The sequence below is a fragment of the Typha angustifolia genome, chromosome 15 (genome assembly GCF_048772165.1).
Source record: "Typha angustifolia cultivar Huaian chromosome 15, ASM4877216v1, whole genome shotgun sequence".
Taxonomy (NCBI): Eukaryota; Viridiplantae; Streptophyta; class Magnoliopsida; order Poales; family Typhaceae; genus Typha; species Typha angustifolia.
Window position 1 is genome coordinate 8,215,230 of NC_133253.1, and position 15,581 is coordinate 8,230,810.

The 15,581-nt window shown below is 33.7% G+C and overlaps 2 protein-coding genes across 2 annotated transcripts; one reads left to right on the forward strand and one right to left on the reverse strand.

Annotated features, from left to right (window-relative positions):
• Window positions 1–2,903: 2,903 nt before the first annotated feature.
• On the reverse strand, window positions 2,904–3,691 carry LOC140778496 (probable histone H2A.5). The gene is made up of 2 exons (XM_073123238.1): window positions 3,375–3,691; window positions 2,904–3,274 (listed from the first exon to the last, which is right to left on the reverse strand). Exons 1-2 carry the CDS (start codon window positions 3,585–3,587, stop codon window positions 3,032–3,034), a joined length of 456 nt encoding a protein of 151 aa, XP_072979339.1. The 5' UTR covers window positions 3,588–3,691; the 3' UTR covers window positions 2,904–3,031.
• Window positions 3,692–9,661: 5,970 nt separating this feature from the next.
• Window positions 9,662–13,994, forward strand: LOC140777435 (uncharacterized). The gene is made up of 4 exons (XM_073121546.1): window positions 9,662–10,183; window positions 10,910–11,423; window positions 13,294–13,568; window positions 13,684–13,994. The coding sequence occupies exons 2-4, from the start codon at window positions 10,917–10,919 to the stop codon at window positions 13,841–13,843; spliced, it is 942 nt and encodes a 313-aa protein (XP_072977647.1). The 5' UTR covers window positions 9,662–10,183; window positions 10,910–10,916; the 3' UTR covers window positions 13,844–13,994.
• The last annotated feature ends 1,587 nt before the right edge of the window (window positions 13,995–15,581 follow it).

The following is a 15,581-nucleotide window of genomic DNA, read 5'->3' on the forward strand; positions in this document are numbered from 1 at the left end:
TTTATTAGTGATTTATTTGATCCAAATTTAGATCCGTGATCTTTTTATCCGTTTGGGGTTTTCCCACATAAAAATCTTGGTATTCATCTTTGCCTAATTTGTTAATTATTATTCCATATTTTTTATTTACTTTAGCAGAGGGTTAGAAATCGTACCTATGGTTAATTCTATATTTTCAGTGCAAAATTAGATCACCAAGTTTTAGCTATAACTGGTAATGCAAAAGAAGTCTAAATATGAGAGCCAAAAGTGCTTGGCCAATATATGAGGCACTTACATGCCTATGAAACCAATTCTATTCACACCCATAGTTATGAGCAAAGATATTGATTTTCTCTTTCGATTCAAAAACCCATATTTAAATTTTGCAACCTTGACTTTTGTAATAATACACTTTTCATAATGATCAAGTCAATAAGTCAATTTTTTCCCACTTATCTGTCAACAAATTTTAAAAATGATATTCTGGAATTGAGCAATATGATAAAATGGCGAGACAATTATGAATACCTCATACATGTGAATAAGTATATGATTTCATGTATATGTCAAAAAGATTGAGTACCTGAAATCTTGACTGCACAAGATAGTCCCAAGCACCCTTTGGTGTAAATCTAGATAATATTGGATTCTTAATCTACCTTATGGTGCATAACAAATTTTGATCAGATTCAAGCAAGAGTAGATGTATAGCAAATTAAACATAAGAAACATGAATGAGATGGCATAATAGTCATCACAGAGGACAAAAAAATAAATCAAAAGCACATCACTGGCATATTGACAAACAATAACTTAGTGAAGTCATGCCAAATGGCGTGGGTCACAAGTAAACCAATGGGTCAAGAAAGTTCAAGTGAAGTTCAACAAGCATGTTTCAAGTTTCAACCATGACTTGCTTATAACGGGTGTGCCAACTAATGGGATGGCATGCACTATATTAATGTCTTATCCGCAATATTAGGGGTGTAAAAGAGCAGATCTCAACCAAGCTGAGCCTAGCTCGGCTTAGCTCGAAATTGGTTGAACCCAAGCTCAAGAAGAGCCTGATAATATGAGCACTAAAGTTACCGAGCTGGCTCGGTTTTAAGAACTTTCTTTAACATTTGCTTCATAGTTACATTATTTAGATATTTTGAGAGGTGGGTACATATAAAGACTATTTCCATTTATTAGTTTCTCAATGTGGGACTAAATGTCACCCATTAATTTAAAAAAATCACCCCTTTTACTATTTTTACATTGCAAAACCCAAGATTCAAAAATTTACCCACTTTTATTGTTTTTACATTGCAGAATCCAAGATTTTACACTAAAACACAATAATCAACTGCATGACTATACATTTACGTAAACTATAAAACATACAATATGTATTATATAACTCAAAAGAAACATGTATTGAGCTAATTCAAGCCAAGCTCGAGTAAGCCAACCCCAGATCGAGCTCAGCTCATTTAGAGCTCTAGTCAATCTCGAGTTGCCCACGAGTTGGCGAACCGACTTGACACCCCTAATCAACATCAATATGAAATATCTTGTGTCATCTCAAGCCTCTACATGCTAACCCCGTATCAATCTATTGGTCGCCCATATTAAACCAACATGGACTTTGGAAATCAGCATGTACAAAGTTGATTGTTCATAGTTAAGAAATAGTGCAAAAAATACATAAATTCATCAATTCAACTAATACTTATAAAAGTGTCCAGTCCAAATCACCATAACACAAGTAAGATGGGTGGTCCTCAACCATGCTCAAGCAGTTATTAAACCAAAGAATTTAAGTAGTTAGTCTTGGATTTGATTTTAAATAGAAAATAAATTAGATACTTTCTATTACTTCTTCAACGCCATTAGTACTGGATTTATTAGTGGAACAAAATACAAGAAATTGATTGAACCAGAAATGACATCCTATTAGAAAGCCACTAAATCCAAAAAGATGGATTCTAAACTAGTACATTTATAGGACAAATTATCTGTATCAGATGGATATAGAGTTCCGAGTAAAATATAGTAGAACACCTACTTGATTTATTTCCTTGAATAAAGGAACTCAAGAGAACAAGACCATGGAATAGAAGTTAGATGGATAAGAAAATCATACCTCCACAAAATTGTGTTTATCCTCCGCAACCTCAAGTTTAATTGCATCTGAGCTCATGGCAAATCGAGTACTCGAAATCTAGAACATATTGACAAGTCTTTAGATTTTGAAAAAACCTGATAGATGTTACATTGCTTAACTAATAATCATAAATGAAATCCAATAAACTCAGCAAGAGCAACCAACTTCAACGCAACATATGAAGAATGCTAAGATTCAGGAAGCTTTTATGTACTACAAATGTTGACATCTCTAAACTTTTCAAAAGATACAGGTGGAGTAAGAAACCAGAGTCTCATGTCTAAATATAAAAGCAAAGCACAAATAGAACAACCAACTCCAATTCCATTATCCAACCACTTCTACCAACCAAACCTCACCTGAACGATCCCAGACCAATCCATGAGGTTGAGGAAGGTGAGGCCGCCATGAATCCTATGAAGCGCGACCGAACCACAGAGCCAAACACGTCTACGATGTCCGGATCTAGGGTTTCGAGTAGAAGACGAAGAGATAGAAGGAGAACAACAGGAAGAGGAGACGGTGAAGAGATTATTGCGGCTGGGAAAACTCGAAATAGAGTTGAGAGAGAAGCAAGCAACGCGAGGAGGAAGAGGAAGAGGAAGAGGCGCGGAGAAGCGAAGACACCGAGTTGCAGCGCCTCGTTCCCGCCGAGATTTATACGGGATCAGGAGTCAAATCACGTGCAATGCACGAGGCAAAGGCATCATTAGATCTATGGAACAAAAGGCTAGTTGTCAATTATTAAGTCCACATCATTAGATCTGAGATCAACTGATCAAAGAGATTTATCCATTAACAACAGAACTTGGTACAAACTCTCTATTTCCATCTCCCCCCCACCAGAAAATTACATACAAAAGCATCAGATCTCAAATCCCCCAACTGCCCTTGCAATCTCTAGGCCTTCTTGGGAGATTTGCCTGCGGCCTTGGATGGCGATTTGGGCTCTTTCCCGCCCTTATCGGTCTTCTTCGGGAGCAGCACGGGGTTGATGTTGGGAAGAACTCCTCCATGGGCAATGGTGACTCCGGCGAGCAGCTTCCCGAGCTCTTCGTCGTTCCTTATGGCGAGTAGCACGTGGCGAGGTATAATTCGGTTCTTCTTGTTGTCCCGTGCAGCATTCCCGGCCAATTCGAGCACCTAAGTAAAATTAAACAAATTCACATCTAAATTAGCGTTTCAACTTGATAGCAGGTTAGAACTCCTATAGATTTAGGAAGAAGACGGCGAGGAATTTTACCTCCGCGGCGAGGTATTCGAGGACGGCGGCGAGGTAGACGGGGGCGCCGGAACCGACACGCTGAGCGTATCGGCCTTTCTTGAGAAACCGCCCGATACGACCGACGGGGAACTGGAGGCCGGCCTTAACGGAACGGGAAACGGGCTTCTTCTTCGGGCCCCCGCCTTTGCGACCGCCGGCTCCCTTCTTCACCTTTCCTCCACCGGTCTCCATATCGGCTGTTACGTTACCTTGCGTTGCGCTACGCTCTTTTCGTGTCGGGCGGTATCGAATCGAGCTGGGATTAGTGGGATGTTGGCAGTGGGACGAGTGACTTCGAGTGCGGCGTGGGTTTAATAGAAATAGAGGCGGAGGAGGGGGGAGGAGCGCATGAGGCGTGGATCGAGGTGTTCCTGCCGTTGGATGGAGATGTAGATCGACGGCTAGGAATTGATTTTCGGTGGATCCGCGGGAGAGCGGATGGACCAATGGGATGAGAGGAATTGGGTAGTTTAATATTAAAGTATGAGACAGGTTTGGAGTTTGGACGCACACATAAAAAAGGAATTTTAGAAGCCTTGATAGTCTGTGTTACTGACTGTACGAACTTTCTTCCGATTAGACACTTGGCAGACTGTATTTAATGAACAAATCAAATTACAAGCATCCACATTCTGTTGGACTTTAGCAACAGAAATCCCAGCTTAATGCACGAAATTAAATAGCAGAACATCACATCAATGATGGAGCACTTGCTTTAATTAAATAATACACATCTATTTAAGTTACGTCGGACGAGGCCGACCGCTGTAGCCCAATTAGAATTGTAGCTGAATCGGATTCAGCTGGATATCCATAATGATTATTATTTATGTTCATTTAATCTGAATAAATAGTATATACTATGAAACAAAATGCAGCTACAATTTTTAGCATCAAATTAAGATAGTTTAAATAGCTACTGTCTTCTAAATGTTAGTGCATAGTATTTTATATTTTATTTTAAGGAAATATTCATAGATGAATTAATTTTATTAATACATTAATATTATTACAAGTTTGATGTATAAGAGGAAAGAACTACAGCCCTTAGAATAAGCCTACAACTTAGTAGATATATAAGCGTCACAAACAAATATATTATATCAAATCCTAAGTGCAAATAAAAGTATTACAAGGATACATAGTCTAGATAAAAGTACAGGCAAAAATGGCGCAGTTCAATAGCTCAATCTTCTACTCAAACACAGATAGACAATCTTATATTTCACGGATATTAGATATCAAACGAAGAAAAGATGGCAAAAACATCCATAAACTTTCAAACCATTAAAATCTTGACCTCCCTCTGGATTCCACCTCCACAAGGATTGTAATCAAGAAAGAGGGAATGGACATAGCTCAAGCACTCACTGGATGGGGGTAGCCCCACCCACCCTACATCCCACCATGTTGGATCTCATATGGGCTGACAAAGAGGCATAAAAATAGTGTCAAGATGAGAGGAGAAAGAAGTACAATAGAGATGCATAAAACATATGTGAGATGAATACTATAAAATAAAAGGTTAACTTGTTGAACCGCTATGTGGAAATTTTTAGTAACTATTTATGGTAGTGAGCTATATTGACTCTCTTCATCAGTGATTTAGTTATACTTTTATTTACGACTGCTTACATGACAATAAAGCATTCTTGCAAATAGTTTAAAGTAGTAACATATTTTATTAGTTAGAATAGATTGGTGGAGAAAACTCTCAAACAGACAAATGGTCATGTAGACTTATAATCAATTTAGACTAGTTAAAATAAAACCAAATCTAAAACAATTATTTCGCCTCCTTTTTTAACCCTATTTTCATTTCAATTCCTCTTTTTTTAACCTATTTATATTAATCCTTGTTGTTTTACATTTATTATTTCCTACATTCTCTCTCGTTCATTTTTCATCACAGAGACTAATTGGCCTTCAACCTTGGTACTCAAAGTACTAATATACTCTTACATATCGATACTCGTTAGTAAAACTTGATTCATTCGTAAAGAAATATCCTGTACCGTTCTTTTTCAACCCAGTTGTGCTCCATCAAAATCCTTCTTTTCCAACCTAATTTTGTCCCCGAAATATATTTATAATTGATCAAGATTATATAAATTTTACTGAACTTTATCGCTATATATTAAGTCTAAGACTCTAAGCTAATATGGAGAGACACGTCGTCCACCATCTCCTATTCTATATTGCATCAATTATTTATCATTTCAAATGATGACAATAATTTTTTGTTAAAATGTGTAACGATTGTTTTATATTAATATGTGTAAATATATATTCTGATGTATGTGAGGATCATTGCGATAATGAATACACTAAATTCTATCTTAATAATTTTTGTACATAGTTTCAATTTAATAATTTAGTTCAACTTTGATTTTTCATGTCTATTTCTTAGATTTTTTACTTCATAAATTTTATCTTGTTTTTTCATAAATATGATTGCAGCTCAGGTGGAGATTAGACTAGTATTATTTGAAGATGTGTTAATTTATTTTTGAACATTTGGCATGTAACTTCTCATTTTATAAACTAAATATTGTTGATGCATTTATGTATTTGTAAAATAATGGTGATATTATATGCTACAATAATTGCAGGTTATATTGAATGTTATTAAATATCTCTGGTTATGTCTTTGAATATTGATATAATAGTAAATATTGTGTTATTGAATGTTGGTGGTTATATATTTATTCTTTAAAGTTGTAAAAGCATCAATTTTAAAGCATTTTATTACATTTCTGTTATGAGAGATGTATTTTGATACTAGAGAGAGATATATATATATATATATATATATATATATATATATATATATATATATATATATGCATCTGGTTAAAGCATTTGTTTTCAATGACTTCATACCATATTATCTCTTAATCTGGATACAAAATTTACATTTTGCTTTGAGTGTAATTATATTAGAATTTGCCAATCTATTATGCTTTGAGATGATTCTGATCATACCCAACAACTGAAATTTAATAAATGAAGCTCTTTTAATCTTTAAATATTTTGAATTGTACCCTTATATTGTTCATTGGAAATGCCTCTTTTCCTTTGGAAGTTAGAAAAGCCCCAAAAGAGTATAAATATCTTCCCAATTAATTTCTTTTAGCATAAATCACATGCTATCATGGAAATTACTGAAAAATTAATATATAATATAAATTAAATACATTTACTATAACATAAGAGCTTTCAGTTAAAAATACAAGACGACACTATAATGTTTTTTTATATGTAATTGGGATACATTATAACTACAAAGAGAAGTATCGTAACTATCCCAGTAGTACGCAAAATAGCTTATCGGGCAATCTTCTTTATCAAATTTTTTATTTTAATTCAAACTCACAAAATTGATACTTAATCATCGTAGAAGGTAAAAAAATTATGAAGATTCTCATGTTAAATTAATTATGTTATGCTTTTGATTATCACAAAAAATTAGACTCTTTTGATATAAATTTTGTACCGCTATTTCTCCCAGGATAATAGTAGAATAGTAGAAAAACTTGTTATAATTCTTTTTCATTGTCAAAGTCTATTAATTGACCTTCGCATCAATAAGATCTCACAAAATGTTACGAATTAGTCTGATCTGATCCGCAACGGTTCTAAAACTTGGATCCTAGCTTGATAGCCCTCCAATGACTATATAGATGCTAGTGTTAGTTTTGTAGTGTGAAGGAAAAAAGTTGTTGTGGAAGAGGGAGGTTAGAGGTTAGAAAAAGCTGACCAAAGACTTAGGCGGCAGAAGAATGGAGGTGGGAGAGAACGCTAATGGCTAGAATCAAGAGAGAAGGGGATGAGGTTAAAGCCAATTCCAATCCAGATAAATCTCAATTAGAGTTTCCTCCACATATATATAGAGGCTCACCTTAAGAACTCCTTAATTAACATAAAAACACTCCAAATAACCCGCGGTGCGTTCGAGCGTGCTCGATTGCGTTCGAACGCGAAATTTCCGTTCTCTGTTGATGCGAACGCGATGCAGACGTTTAAACGGCCCCGTTCGAATGCGGTCCTTGCGTTCGAAGGCACCCTGGCAAAAATTGATTTTATTGCTTCTACATATTCAACTAGATAAATAGGCTTATTCCCATGAACCCAATATCACGTGTGGAGTTAATATGGATCGAATCGTATCATAGAACCTATAGAGATATTATACCACTAGAATAAAACTAATTTTATATATTTTTAAAGAGTTCAAACAGTTACATTTGAGTTTTCATTCTATATTTTTTATTTTTAACATTGTATAATACAATAAATGAAGTAGAATACTAAGGCAAAAAATAATTTTCGTAGTTCTAAGATAATACCGAAGATGGGTTATTGACCTCTAAAAATATTATTAAAGAAAATAATATTCCAAAGAGAAATTTTGTTATTATAAAATAAAAAACAGTTGTCTTCTTTCGTTAAACTTGTTTTTTTGTTTTCCAATAAGCTTTTCCTTATCGTAAAGAAATAAAATGATATAAGTGAGCCACGGTAAAAGTGGCCAGTAAACTAAGAAAACCATAATATTAGTAAAATATAATAGACATTTTTGGCATTTTAAAAATTATATTTTAAAAGTAAAATAATATTATTTCATCATGTTCCATTGTGGTAAAACTAACATGAATATTCTTCTAAGAGCAACTCCAATCGGGCTCTAATGGTAGCTCTAAATTTGGAGCTAGCAATAGTGAGACTCAAACTTTGGAATACCACCAGAAAAATGGAGCTCGGCTCTATTTGTTTTTTCAGCTTTTTAAAAATATCAAATTTGTCCAATAATTATTGCATTCAATAATTTTAATTTTATCAATATTCTTTATTAAATAATCTAGTTAGTTAAACTAAGTATATAATTAGTTTTAACAAAAATAATAGTATTGAAAAGGTCTCGTTGAGACAGTATAATATTAATTTATTTTTAAGTTAATTTAAAATTTAAATTTTTTATTCTTTATAAAATTGAGTGTAATAAATTATGTATCATAAAATATAATTACTCAAAATTAGTTCCCAATGTAAATATTAAATACTAATTTCTACTTATTTTATGTAATGTAATTTTAATTATTTTAGTTAATGACATGTAATTTCGATGTTTGTTTCGTGTAATGTAATTTTGATGTATTTAATTAAAAATTAGTAATTTAAAATTACTTATAAAACTATTGAATAATAGTCTTATTTTAAAGATCTTGATGAGAGTTTTCTAACCATATATTTTTATTAAAAAATAATAATACTACAAGTAATTTAAAATAACTAATATATATATTATTTTAATAAATATGGAGCTTGGTTGCACCAGGCTATGCTCTAAAGATTTGTAACAAAAATCTAGAGGTCAATTTAGGCAAGTAAAAAAGAGTTAAAAAAAAAGTTAGGGGAAAATTAAATTTTTCCCCAAAAAATAAGCATATGAAAATTTCTATTATAAGCATATTTTAATTTAGCAATAAATTTAATTCTAGAACATGTATTCCTTCTTGTTATTCACAAAGCAATAAGTATTATCATATTTACTTATATTCTAAAATAAGGGTGTAATAATTATATTTAATGTAATATAAAGTGAGGTAAAAGATAGAAAAATATAATTTATTTTTATAAAATTATCATGAATGACCTTTGATTTAATATAAAATAGATTAATGGGATATATTTTAAGATTAAATTAGTAATTAGGTTGGTGTGGTATAAAATTTAATTTTGATAAATAGTATTTACATTTAGGATAAATAAGAACTATAACTTTTAACTCTATTAAAAAAATAATTCTAACTCTATTTCAAAATAGAGTAAGTGGTTGAAAACTTAGAATGGAATTTCCATATTTTTTTTCTATATGGTAGTATATATATCCACTATCCATCTTAATATTGCTCACTGATCATCTCTGGTTGATATCCTGTCCGTCCATTGGCATCTCCGCTGTTCCTTATGATTAATATACTCTTCCAACGTGACTCGGGCGTGACACTAAAAATATCCACTTTGTTGTTGGAGTACATCTACATGTTTCTGTACAATATATTCTATGCAGACTTACGATCCACCGTCCATTTTTCGGCAGTCAATAGATCAATACGAGACCATAAAATTCTTTATGCGGTCTCTTTTGCCCGAGACACACGTCTGCTTTCAAATCTACGTGTCGGTGAACGTATGGAATCCAACCGCCAATTGCCAGTCAGCTTGACCAGATGACCAGACTTCCTATAAACCCTCCTCTTCCACTGAGATCGATCCAATCCATTCGATAGCTTCCATTCTCATCTTCGTTTTCCCCCAAACTTTTCGATCTCTTTCGTGTTTGATGGGCTAAATTGGTACCTCGTGAGCATCGGATTAGGGTTTATAGATCTAGGGTTTCTATCTTCCCTGTGAGCATCGACGATGCCTTCGGTGCTCGGGGAGTTCCTCCACCGCTTCGCGACGCTAATCCCTTCGGCTGCTAAGATTCATGGCGGATCATGCTCTCATCGTCTGAAACATCTCGAAAAATGGAATCGGCGTGGTAATTTGAGTCAATAGTAGCTTCGGATCATGGTGATACGATTGTTCTAGGTTTTCTTTTTCCCTCTTTTTCTCTCTTCTCTTCGGCGTTTGACCTTGATCTGTGGAAGTACTTGTGCGGTTATACCTTTTCTTGGATTGGATCTTGGTTGTGAGCTTCGAGTAACAAGATTTCGATTGGGTTTGGAGTTGGGATTCTTCTTCTTTTCAATCCCTTGGTGGGAGTTGGAAGTTTGGATTAGGTAACGGCTGATTTGTCTTATTTATTTATTTTTAATAGATGTCTTTTGGTAAGCTTGCTTTGATGCACCTTTTTGACAATATTGGAAATGTATCTGATGAATTTTTCAGTCAAGCAAATTGATTATAATGATATATTTTAGCAAGATCAAAATGATGTATTTTACCTGTAATGGTATGCGGAGAAGTGACAATAAGAGTGAAACATCACAAGTGGATACGTTATCAATGCTATATCACTAATCTTAGTTTTTTGCCTCATGCTCATGCTTTTCAGTTTCTGGCTGCTGTTTCGGCACCTTCTTTTAGAGGCAGCTCACATCTTTTTTGTAGTCCTGAGAGTTCCTTTTGTTGTGTCAGCATTTTTTTTAGGAAGATTGTCTTGTGCATTAGAAGATGTTCTATGTCTGATTTTGCTGCTAGAGTTATCACCATGTCACAGTTCGTACTTGTTTGGTAAGGAAAAATTTGCTCTTCGCTACTGCTGGATTATATTTTTGACATGGAAATTTTAATTTTGTAGTTGTTGGTAGTTCTGACCTTGTCTTTCTATTTCATGCCTGTAGTGCATAATCGATTTCTGTATCAACCTATTTTGGCTTTTACTATGGCATTGGGTGTATTCCTGATATGTTCCTCGCTGGTTTTAAGATTATCTATGGCAATTTTTGTTGGATGGCTTATTTTCACTTGTGATGCTTGTGCCTTTGACTGTTTTTGTGCAATAGCACCTGGATGGACGACTCCACTCCTTGTTCTGAAACAGATGTGAAAGACACTTACAGTGCATCATGGGTGTCCAGCCACCTCTGTTTTGAAAGTTTGCATGTTGAAGATAAGAGTTCTAGTTGCAATATGAAGAATGTTGCTAATATGATACCGCTGGAGGTTGTTAGTGCTTCTGTTTGGAAAACAGAGGAGGTAGTAGAGCAATCGGAGGGTGCTTCTTCCGGTGGGCACGTTCCATACATTCATGGACAGCATTATGTCCTTAATGCAGCTTTTGATCAAGATGAAACAGTTAACTTGGAGGAGATCAAAATCAGCAAAGATTTCTCTAGTTCTGTTTCCTTGGATGGGAAAAAGAAAAAAGATTTGAAGAAATGTGCAACTTTTCCTTGTTCTGCAGAGGTCCACGAGGATATTTCATCTTCGGACGGGCATGACAGTTTACCAAGCATAGACATATACGACTCAAATGCAGTTGGAAATCCTGCCTTTGAACGATCAATGTCATTTCCTGTAAGTTCCTCGCAGCTACCATGTATGCTAGTTTATTTGGTGGTTAGTATTGTGTTATTTTAGCGTTGTCCTCTAGGTCTTTGCTATTTAGGTTGCCTATAGATCCGAATTGATGAGCTGCTCAAGAAGTTAACTTAACAAATTGACATCTGTTATTCAGTGGTTTGTTGCTCCTTGAGAAGCTAGAATATAATTATGGTGAAAAATATTTGAACTTATTTGGTGCTCTATGCAGCATACGACATCCTGCTCTGATAATGGATTTTTGGGGATTAAACAGACGATTTATTTGTTGAATGGAGATGTTGAGATCTAAATTGCTAATACTCTTAGAAGCCTGTTTGGTCAAGGATAAATTTTTTCTGGAATTGAGATAAAATGAGAATTTATCCAGAGTAAAGGAAATTTTTATTGCAATTTCTCTTTGGATGTTTGGTTGCAAACAGAGAGATAAGTGTTGGAATAATAATATGGGATAAGATGGTATTTGGTCGTGATAAGTTGAAATAATGGATAAAAATGATCAAATTGATCTTATTATTTTTTCCTAGTTTAATGTAAATAGATATATATTATTTCTTCTAATTTTGGAGAAAGACTGGAAATAGATTTAAAATAAATATAAATGGTAATTTATTTTACAACTATTATATTTTCTTCTCATGGTTAATTTTTATAATTCTTGGCCAAAAAATAATTCTACTTAGTGTATTCTAATTTACATAATATAAATACCATCACAAATGGACATCACATATCAAAGTATTTTTCATTATACATTATGGTTATATTATATTGTTCAACCTGAATCTAAACCATAAATAATACATAAATCAATGAGGGCAAATTGGTCATTTGCATTTTTGAAAGTGGGTTAGATATTTCAAATTTTTTATCCCAACTAAAATATGGGATAAGATATTTGGAATAAGGGGGTTTATTTTATTTTCCATTTTTCCTATTCCAAAATCTTATCTTGTCTTGTGGTTGACATTTTTTGCAATAAAGGGGGTTTATCCAGAATAACCCACTTATTTCACTCAACTAAACAGCCCCTTGGTTTCTTTTCCACTGAACCTATTATTCTGGACATAATATTATACAAAATCTACATGAAAAGTTTATCTTATATTGTTTATCTAATGTGCTATTCTGGATTTCTGACATTAAAAGCTAATAAGTTTTATATGTGTGACATTTAATGTAATCTTTCATGCACGATAGTATTGATATTGATATATCAGGTTTAGTGAACCAGTTCAGGATCCTAACTGTTATAACATTATACAAACGCTATGTGAAAAGTTTACTAATTGCTCATGTGATATTTGAATGAAATATTCCAAGAATTGCCATGCCAAAGGCATGGTGACTTTAGCTCAGCACTGTACGTATCACTTGCACATGTGCCGTGTTGAGCTGGTGTGTCGTGACACACTGAATAGTCTTGACGCTAATATAAAATCCTTTTAACATAATGTATTAGTGTAACATACACAATTATATTTTTAATCTCATAATTTTTTTTTAATTTTTGAGAAAATTAAAAATTAATTTAAAGTATAATATGTATAGATCAAGCACTATAATACAAAAGGTATCAAAAGAGATGAAAAAGGCTCCCAATTAGATTTATTTGAAGTAAGATATGTTCAATTACTAGTGGCATGCGTCAGTATGGCGGCTATGAGGGAATATCGAGATAATCCCTCTATATTGGTGTCGATATTTTACTGGCATGATATGCATCAATTTGTGCTGATAAGCAGGTCAATCAATGAAATATTCATTGAGGTTCTGATGTCAGAAAGTACAGATTCAAATTCCATGCCAAATTTAAGACTGACACCTTCTCATTTCCCTTTCTAAGACTTCCATGAAGCTAGTTTCTGCTATGAAGGGAGGCCGGGCACAAAATGGGATTCCCCCAACTGTGAAGTTGCATGTGAAATGGGCTCCAGAGGTATATGATCCTCCTACCACCACCATGTCGCATACAGTGAAGAAGTATCATCAGCAACGTCCAAAGTCTAAGAAAAAGAACCACAAGCAGAAGCACAAGAGCAAATCCTCTCGAGGTGGTAATGAGAGGAGGCATATGAATCAAAGCTGTATTGACAATGCTACTCTTCCTCCCGATACAAGGTCTTGCTCATTTCTTCTTGTCATCTCTGTTTAGTTTCTCTGATGTCAACTCTGTTATTCAGTTGCCTAGTTATTCAAGTTTAAAGGATAATAAGTTGAACTTTCTATTCTTCAGGTTGCAAGCAGCTGGGGACAAAATACTCCTGGATGGATATGGAAAATCTAATGCAGAGATGTTGGAATATGGGATTGGAAGCCAAGAATCTAAATGCGGAAGTAGCTTCATGAGGGAGGCACTCGGAAATATGCATTTCTCCACAGCTGAGGCTTCTTAATTGGCACCAAGGGTGAGGATGGTTGTAGATAAATAAAGCACAAAGAAACTGTTATGTTGTGCACCTGTTGCTTGTTTCTCTTGGATGTTGAACTCTTTGCTACATTTGGATGCTTGGATTGAAGAAGAAGTACGTATACAGTATTGCAGTATTTCAATTGGTCTGTCACTGTATTGGCGATCTTTTTGGTGTAGGCGCATTATTTTGGGTTTTTTGCTTCATGATAGTAGAGAGTCTTATTGGCTTCTTGTTGCTTCCATATACCCGGCGTCTATATTGTTTCAGTGCTTTGAGTAGTGCTCCCCATAGGGGAGCAATGAGAAAAACTGTTCTGTGGCATCTGAAGTGGCTATAAATGGTGGAAATAAGTGATCCTTTTTCATTTTGCGAGTGTGTGTATATGCCATGTTTCATGTATATGGTCATTTACCATAAACATTTTCAATTTCTATCTCATATCATATAACACAGATGACCGAAATGTTCAATGTGTCTTAAGGCAAAAGGAAAAAAATAAATAAAAGCAAACTAACGGTCTAACCTGCTAGATGATCTATTCCTTGGGGAAAATGAAAATTTAGAGGTTTGGTATAGAGAGAGTATTTTAATTATTTTTTGCTAGTATAAATCTTATTAGAACTTATGATAAAGATTTTCTGTTTTACTTGTTAGGCAACTTATTTTCATCCATAGTTTGAACAAAATGTGTATAAATGAATGTTTAATTATGAAATATATTTAAGGGAGACTTAATATATATATACTTATTTAAGGGAAACTTAATTTATGAACCAAATACCACATTAGTAATTAAATAAAAGTCCAAAACTTAATGAGTATATACGCATTCACTCGCTAATATAAAAAGTATAGTTTAAGATTATAGTTTACTATCATATTTCTCTCTCCTTTCTTCTTCCATTAATATTTTTATATTTACTAATTATTATTTTATCATTTAAAAATTACTTTAATCGACTATTATTTTTCCCACTCTCTTTCACATTTCTCTCCTCTTCTCGTCCATCTATTATAAAAAATATTTTATTATTTACCAAACTATTATTTTTTAATTTATATTACATTAAATATAATTATTACACACTATATTAATTTAGGAAAAAAATACTATAATAATTTATACCAATATAATCTCTTATACAATTATAATTAAATGAGAATGGTTATATCAACATAGAACTTATTTCATAATTAGCGAACTAGAAAAAAACACCATCACTGGTTTGTGAAGGTATCATCCAATCGTCCCCACAATTCAACCTGTAAAATTGAAAATAGAAAGTAAAGGAGATAAGAGACAAATAACAATGGATGCATCTTTCATAGGATTCCAGAAACTAGGATAAGGGATAACAATAGGGGGCGAGAAGATAACCAACCAGCTGGTGCTTAAAGCAGGGGAACATCACAAAGTACAAAACCAGAAGTTCATATTATGTTTGGTACAAAAGGAATTTTGAAGCAGTGATTATTTGCAGGAAATGCAATTGCTCTGCAACATATCAGTTTCAGCTCGGGTCTAAAATATCCCAGTGATTAGTATAGCTGGTAGTATAACATCAAGAAGCACCTTACTAGACAAAAGCTAGATCAGTAAAGATCAAAAAAGTGAAAAGTTTCAATAAATCAACCATATTTTCACCTGTCAATTTCCTGCACATAATAATAGCCATTCATGCTTCTTGATCTCATCATTTATAGAAAACAGTAATATCAC